Source organism: Aptenodytes forsteri, unplaced genomic scaffold (assembly GCF_000699145.1).
Source record: "Aptenodytes forsteri isolate BGI_AS27 unplaced genomic scaffold, ASM69914v1 Scaffold116, whole genome shotgun sequence".
NCBI lineage: Eukaryota > Metazoa > Chordata > Aves > Sphenisciformes > Spheniscidae > Aptenodytes > Aptenodytes forsteri.
Window position 1 is genome coordinate 706,358 of NW_008795491.1, and position 8,686 is coordinate 715,043.

General features: G+C 39.3%; 1 protein-coding gene across 1 annotated transcript in view; it reads left to right on the forward strand.

The window, feature by feature from the left end:
• XRCC4 (X-ray repair cross complementing 4) overlaps window positions 1–8,686 on the forward strand; it is a 175,295-nt gene that overhangs the window by 69,217 nt on the left and 97,392 nt on the right. Inside the window, exons 3-5 of the mRNA XM_009281596.2 lie at window positions 1,747–1,913; window positions 7,870–8,022; window positions 8,276–8,325. Coding sequence (XP_009279871.1) covers window positions 1,747–1,913; window positions 7,870–8,022; window positions 8,276–8,325 — 370 coding nt within the window. The remainder of the gene's footprint in view (window positions 1–1,746; window positions 1,914–7,869; window positions 8,023–8,275; window positions 8,326–8,686) is intronic.

An 8,686-nucleotide genomic window follows, 5' to 3' on the forward strand; every position in this document is an offset into this window, starting at 1 on the left:
CTCACCCCACCCCACCAGCGAGCAGGCTGGGGGGGCACAAGAAGTTGGGAGGGGACACAGCGGGGACAGCTGACCCGAACTGACCAAAGGGATATTCCACACCATATGACGTCATGCTCAGCACATAAATCTGGGGGAAGAAGAAGGAAGGGGGGGACGTTCGGAGTGGTGGTGTTCATCTTCCCAAGTCACCGTTAGGTGTGATGGAGCCCTGCTTTCCTGGGGATGGCTGAACACCTGCCTGCCCATGGGAAGCAGTGAATGGATTCCTTGTTTTGCTTCGCTTGTGTGCGCGGCTTTTGCTTTCCCTATTAAACTGTCCCACAGTCTCAACCCATGAGTTTTCTCACTTTTACCCTTCCGATTCTCTCCCCCATCCCACCAGGGGGGAGTGAGTGAGCGGCTGGGTGGTGCTGAGTTGCCGGCTGGCGTTAAACCACAACAATGCCTCTTTCCTGAAAGATCTGCATCTGCTGTAGTTTAAGCTGGCTGAAGTCTGGATTGTGTCATCCAACCCACTCTGCTTTTCTCTGGATCTGCTCCCTCAACTACTTTTTTTGTCAAGCTGGGCAAATGGTGTTGCTGCTAGCTGTGGAGAAGTGTCAGAAAAGCCCCCTATGGCTTCTGTAGGCTTTATCAGCTATGGAAGTGTACCTTAAGGTAGATTCCCCATCGCCTACTCACTCCAGAGCACCAAAGTCAGCTCCTTCACTTCTGGTTTGCTTCTCTTAAGATAATACATGCGACCTTGTTCAAGCAACCTTAATATCTTTCTTCTTCAATTGCCTCAAACTGTCACGTTGAACATTTTTTATATGTTTAGTCATCATCCAGCTTTGCATGTTTGTAGTTTAGCTGATACTGTTTTGTGTGTATAGCTGAACTATTCCTCCTTTAACATAATAGAAACAACAGTTTTCAGTTGTTTCTGGCAGACCAGGCAGAACAAATCTGTTCAGACCTCTTGTATATCCTGTATAACATCCCCATTGCTGAAGAAATACAACTATTCATTATAGTTCCTATCCATTAATCTCATTGAATTATTGAGGCTACCTATTTAATTGAAAGACTCCTTCTACTATTAAGAACTTGCTGTCTGAGCCCTGAAGGGGAAAACTTGGGGGCTAGTTTTCATCCATCAGGTGCATGCAAGGATCATAGACAGGCATTTGTAGTGCTATTTAAATCAAAAGTAATTAATCTTCATTTGTTTTATTGGTAATATTTATGTGGTTGTATTGCTGCTGTGGGTACCAGAATAGGCAGCAAGTTACTTCACCTGGTTCACTGGGCAGATGGCAAGAAGATGTTAGCAATACCGTTAGGTTTTCAGTTCCTGTGGTTCTGCATTACATCAAAAATGCCTTTTATATAAAAACTGTGGTTGCACCTTTATACTACTGAGCTCCTCTGATCTGTACAAGAGCAGGCTGTTGCTATATCATACTACATTTCCTGCGTGGCATCTCTTTTCCTGCCCATTAGGAAGTATGTCAGCGCTTAGTTCCTACGCCTATTGAATGACAGGTGACCATTAAGATGTATTAGCTGCACACATAATTGGCGTGTAGATTATTGCATATATTCCACAATTCTTCTTGTGACAAATTTATTATATCACTTTGAACTGGAGGACTGTAAGGTATTTCTTAGGCTTATTAAGCATGTATTCAAGTTTGTGGAGCGAGGTTTTGTGATCTTTCTAGCGCAGATGAAGTAACTCGTTCGTTCCTTGTGTCCTAGTTTAGGCTTGGATCTCTGAAGCTACAGAAAGTTTCGAGTCCGGCGGAGGTGGTTAAGGAGCTGATTGGTTACTGCCTAGACTGCCTGGGAAGACTGCAGGTGAAAAACGAGCACCTGCAAAAAGAAAATGAAAGGCTTTTCAGCAACTGGAGTGACGCGGAGAAGCGGTAAGTTTAAAAGTGCATTCACAGGTGATTACTTGAGAAATTTACAAATACATATACTGCCAGTGCAGGCTTTACTGCTGAGCACTTTTGGAGTCATATACACAAAGGAACACACACATTTTTCTTCTCTTGACAAGTGGTTTTAGCCCATTTACTTGCAGCCTATGTAGTTGTGGATCTTCTTCCGATGTCAAAAATGCAACTGGTATTACAAACTTTGGAATTAAAGCTGGTTTTACCTTTATGAAGTGAAAAAAAATGACCTCTTTTCTGTAGAATCCTCTTCACTTTCTTCAGGAAGTCGTCTTTCCTCTATTTTCTATAACTCTTATGACTAGTGGTTTAAATTATTCACATTTTTGAGCAGGAAATAAGTTGGCATTACTTTAATCTGTTTGCCTTGTCGAAGCAGACAGAATTGGAAAACAAGTGTGTTTTTAAAGGAAAAAGCACCATTATTTTGTGAGGTTTTTTTTTTAATTGTTATTGCATTTATGATCTGAATTGTCTGCCACTGCACTCTGTAGTGAAGTAATCTTTGCTTATTTCAGTCAGTGTAAAATGCCTAGCACGTACAAGTCAGAGATTTATCTTGTTTTTCTATAGCTTTATCTGAAAAACCGCATTTAGGAAGACTGATGAAAGAATGTAACTAATTGGTGTTAATTTACCTTGAAAAAGAGAACTAACTTTTGGGAGGAGTTAGTTTTGTTTCTCTCTCATTAAAATGACTAACAGTTTCTCCTGACAATCTCCCTGACAAGCATATGGCCTTCCTAAGTAGTGTTTTACTCCTTAACAGTTTATTGAACAATAGCGTATTGTATAACCAGTATGCTGTACTGCATTACACGCTAATGTGGAATAGGCATTAGTGCTTGTATCAATTTTCATGGTAGTGTGGCACTTTTAAAGAGTAACCCCAAAGAAAAAAAATCACAGTTGCCTGACAGCCTTTGCTCTCGGAAGCAGTGTATTCAAGCTTCGAAAGCTAGTAGTTTTCTGTAGTATGTTTATATTTTGAAAAGCTGAAACATGATTTTTCAAAATAAATACTGAAGGTTGCATGGTCACCAAACTTTGGCCATGTCCACTAAATGGAGAACAAAAATAATTTCATCCAAACAGTGTTGTGTTTTTGGTTTTGTTTTTTTTGTTTGTTTGTTTGTTTTTTAATTCTTTTTGCCACAGCCTAGCCTACCCCACTGTCTGTCTTTGCTTTTTTGGCTCCAAATACTGGACCTGGTGTTGTGAGTTTCTTGGAGCTCAGCAAAAGCTTTGCCTGTCTTTGTTCAGTAGACAGGATTTCAGGCTTCACACTCGGTATCACTCACAGCGTTGAGTGGTAAAATATCAAATATGAAGCACGTGGTGTGGAGAATTGTGCTCCCTCTTTGCCTGGAGCTAAGGCACATCAGCTCCAGAGTTTCAGACCCTGCAGTTCCCCTTGCTTAAAATCTCTCTCTTCAGGACCTCATCAGAATTAAAACATAGCATGCAGACTTCCAAGAGCTGTTTTTGTTCAGGTTAAGCATGGGGCACTGGATAGAATAATTCAATCATCCCTTTTCCATTTCCCTACTCTAATTTTCTTGACCATCATGAAGGTTTTGTGAGCTCAGCACAGCAGCTTGGCCCTGTATCTCTCTGGGGTCTCTTGAGGTGTAAACTTGTTCTGCTTTCCATTTGGTCTGTAAAATGGCAAGCAAGTTTCCTTCAGGAGGCTAAATCTGCCTAGTGAGCAATCTGTAAGCTGGATACCAGCCCCGATCTGTTGCTGGCAATTGCCTCAATGTACGTGAGATAGTCCGCTTGGCTGTAAACTGCTCGCGTGGCAGCCCTGTGCCAGGTTTAGGAATGGCTCCTGCTGCTTCCCTCTGCAGTTCAGGTTCAAGTAAAGGTGAAAGGCAGGAAGGGGCCAAAAATCCATTTTGAAGAGAGATCCCCTGCATCATCAAATTGCTAAATGACTTATGTACCCTAGCCTAAGCTGTGCAGCATCTGAGGGGTTGACAGTGTTTCTGGCTGAAGCTGTAACTCCCTTAATTTTCATCATCTTGCTTATTGTGATGACCGAAGTGTAGGATTTTACCTGGCTGAACACTTCCCTGCTTTTAGGAAATGACCCATGCGTAGATGACATCAGTATAAGAGTTATTGGCTAGCTAGACTGTTCAGCACTTGATCTAAAAACATAAAATAAAAATTACTAAGAGACTCTCTGGCAAGAACCAAATAGACAGACTATGGAAATTTTCAAAAGGGTTATTCTGAAAATGCCCTGGGGGGAGTGTGTGTGTGTGTGTGTGCGCGCTCACGCACACCTTAGGGATGGATGAGTTAAAATATTAGAACAGAATAGCTATTGTTTTTATTTCATATAGATAATTAATATGGTAAAAGTAAAGTGGTAATAATCTCTAGCAAAATAATTCTTTGGCCAATAAAACAGAAGTTAAATTTCTGTTTTGGGTGTGGTATGTATTTTGTATCAAACGTCTAAAATTAGTGTAGACAAGCCAAAATCAAAATAGCTGCTAATTTGTGTTGTGGTCAACTATAGTGACAGTATAGTTAAACCACAAACAGCTTATAAGAATGCAGGCTAGGTAGTTTGGTGCTTGAAACTGACTCTTCAGCATTAGCTCATCAAGATTCAATACCATTGCCAATGTTGGGGGAAGGGTGAATCTGAAATGTAATAGAGCGGTGCTGTAAGACCTGTAATTATTTTAGAGCACTGAGGACAGTGGTAAATAGCAGAGATGTTGAATTTTTTCTTTCTAGTATTGGAGCGCGGAAAATATATAAATGCCATTCAGTTACACAGTTCATGTTAACCTCTCTGAAGCATGTGTGATTGCTCTACATTTAGGCAGCACTTAAGACCTGGACAGTTACGTTATTTTCTCAATTACTAATCATAACCGTTCCTAATACTAGCCGCTTGCAGTAGGCTATGCAAGCTTTTTGATGGCTATCAACTTGGGTGTGTCTGGCATTGCACTTGCATAACAGAGACCTAAGAATGTGGAAATTGGAAAGCATGTGCAAATAAGACTTTCACCACTCTAGCCGTTAACTTCTGTTTATTTTCATTGTACTTGAAAGTTGTCTTTGAGATGAGCAGCAGCTTTATTTGGCCTGGGGAGGTGGTATTTTAGTGAGACAAACCAGATACAGGCACAAGCATGTGACGAATTGCAAGTAAAGTTTGTATTTGTAACCGACGAGGTATTGGAATGAAACCCAGCCAGCTTTGCGTAGTGGTCAGGTAATTCAGGTAGCGTATGCCTGAGTGAATCCTAAAGGCTATGCAGAATTACAGCCGGAGCCACCCCACACACAGATACGTTCTGCATAATTAATGCATCCCTGTTCCCAAGCAGCAGAGGTCTGTTGCTTTTTACTATTTCGTTTTTAAGTATCATCATATGCCATATAATAGTATATTTTTAAAGGCTCATAACTTGCAAATATAGCATTAATGTAATACTATTTTACATTGATTGAATGTTATGCCAAATTAATGTCATATCTATGTCTGGAGAATGTGTTAATATATGGATTACTTTAAACAACAGGAAAAAATCAAAAAAGGTGTTCACCTAAGTGAAAACAATCATATAAGATTAACTGATGGCATACTACTAATTGATTTTGCCTACAGGGAACAGTTAATATTCTGATCTATGCATATAGTCAGTATGTATATTTTGAGATGCTAATATTTTGCTCCAGAGGCTGAATAAATTGGCTAGTCTTGCAATAGGTTCCTATACTGTGCTTCTTAACACCCAGGCAGCATCAGCTTTACTTCATTAAAAGTTTACAGTTATGTGGATTTTCATCAGTGGATGTCTTATATGACACCTTTTTGGCCAAGTCAGCAAAATGTCTCGATGTAACTATTTAAACCAACCTCAGCTGCTCTGACACTAACCAGTCCATTGGCGAAATAAAGGCACAGTAGTAAATACTTTCTTTAGTTAGCATTGTTTTGTGTGTGGGAGAGCGGACTTTTCTATAGGATTTGATACGGACAGGATTACCATATTTTACACAAAATCCTTGTTTTCCATTTTTATGTATACAGACGTAATTAGCCTCAAGCATGTAAATGGCAGTTTACCCAAAAGCTGTATTTTTTTTTTTTAGATCTGTTTTTTAATGGCTGAATTCTACTTGATAAGCGAGGGGCAATTCCCATCCTTACCCTTCTCCTTCCATGAGCTGGTCAAGGCACTTCTGGACCCTTTATTAGGGTTTATGATTCTTTGTGATTTGTCTATTTTCCCCACTAAACAGTTAACGTTCCTTTTGTAGGTGCAAAGTCTCCTGGTAGTTGATTAGTACGTATGATCTTTCATTTAGGAATTATTGAACCGATCTATATGGTAATGATGTTCTGCTATTTGCATTTAAATTAGATGAATTATTTATCAACTATCAAGCATATCCCTAAAGCATTGCACAGTAGACTTAATACTTCATGAGATTATTTTCTACTGTCTTTCTTCTTATATGGTTTTGATCTATGAACAAAATAATCAGTATTTATATAGGAAGTCTGTTGAAATTTCTTAGCTTATAAATTACTATTTTTAAAATCTGTTACGTGTTTGAGTTTAATAACAAAGGAAGCCTTCTAAACTTTTTTACCAACCTTGTATAAGCTGGTGAAAAGAATGTTGTTTATAGGTTATGACAACTTGCTATAATACTGTAGTTACCATGATCAATAAGATTATCAAGATGTTTATTTGCTTGTTATGAACACAGCTATTAAAACATTTATGGTTCAACCCATGGACTAAAAAGTTATGAAATTCAAGAAGTAAATATAGAATTGCAGTTGCTATAAGTCACTTCATTTATTGTGCTCACGTTTGCTTATATTCCATTTTGCTTTGCTTATGAGACAGTGTAAGTCCATATTCTTAACTGTATATTTCCATTGCGCTTTGTTTTATTGACATTGACCTACCTACAGGTGCACATTAAACCTTTAAAACCCAGAAGAATATTTTACCCTGAAGATATTAATTAGGAGTTCAGGGGAAAAAAAATAAAATTCTGCCTAGTGGTGGCTGCAAGTGTACCAAGATCTCGGCTCTGTATCTGTGTAATTAGAAATGGAGTCCGCAGCACTGGTGTTATTAGCATTGTATTTGTCTGAATGCCTGTAAGGGGTTACAGTTGCCATCAGGTGTTGCTGCAGTGTCCTGTTGAGCTTTGTCAGGAACTGGTTTCTGTACCTTGCCAGCTCACCAGAACAAGACATGCAAGGCTGTTGATGGAAAATGATCAGGCAAAGGTCTGTATCACCCACATCTGCCCCGGGAGTCCTGGCAAGGAGAGAGTTCTGGAGCTGTCGCGGTTGCCCTACGTATTTGCTGGTCATTTCAGCCCATGTTGGAATGGAGTTGCCTATTTTGCTCAACGTATTTGCTGCTCATCTCAGCCCATGTTGGAATGGAGTTGCCTATTTCTTGTTTCGTGGTTTTTTTTTTCCCCCTGTTCAAATATATTTCAAGTCAGAGTGTGTGGTCCAGGTTTGGGACCTGTCAAGCTTAATCATGTCTATTTGTAATCTCATTATGTGTATCCTGCTAAGCTATGCCCACTATGGTGAATTCAGCATTGAAACTAAGGAACACTTGTCTATTTAAATTTTAGTTGTCTCAGATGCATGTGTGCAAGAACCGATCAAAAAAAGCATGAAGGGAAAATTTTCCCCTTGGAAACTTTCCCCTTTTGGTAGCAAAGTTCGTTCAAATTTTCGGTGGAAAAAAAAAGTTTCTTCTGGCCTGTTTCAGGCACAAGATGCTAGGCTAGTCATGCATGGTTTGGTATGGGGATTCCTGTAATAGGAAGGCTGGCCTCACTACAGAATTTTCTTCCAGGAAACAGAGTTCTAAAAAGAAATGGTGTAACAGTTAATTTTGCATTGTAGGCTGGAAAAATGTGTGGAAGCTAAAGAAGAACTAGAGTCAGATCTTTATAACCGGTTTATTTTGGTGCTGAATGAAAAGAAGGCAAAGATAAGAAACTTACAGAAGTTGTTGAACGAAGCTAAAGAACCTGCAGCAGATGCCAAATGTACAAGGTATTTCTTAGTTTTCCTGAGTTACTTGGTATCATACCTGATGCATATTTTAGTTTAGTTTAGCTTCCATTTCTTTCGCTCTTAACAGTGAGTGACAGTTCTTCCTGGCTAAGTTCTTGGTTATCCAAAACAATATTGGTACTCACGAAAGCAGAGGATTCTTTGTGGCGTCACTGCAAATAGCAGTATATTGTTTTGGATGCTGTAGCCAAGAACTAAACATTGAATGAATCTGTCCTCTTTTTTCTGTTAGGTTGCAGTTGATTTTCCAATCACAGTATGTTTCTGCCATTTCCATAGGTGGTACTTTCATATGCATTCTCCCTGAATTATTTGATTCCTTTTGTCCTTCGGAAAACAAAAATACCGAAATCTAAGTGGTTTTTTGTGCTTTCTATTTCAAAAATATCCAGAGAGATGAATCATTCTAGTGCTACAACACACCTTAATTTGTTTGCTATTTTTATCCTGCCTTTTTATACCTTAACTTACCTTTTATTGTCTGACCTTGTATATGAATATGCTAAGCTGTTCAGCATGGGGACTCTATGTTGACTTGTATCAGCTTGCATTGCCTCTAAGACCGTGCAGAAATATTTGTAAATTCTTTGCAGGAATAATAGATGGCAAAGATGTACTTGCTTTTTTTTCTCCCCACCCCCCC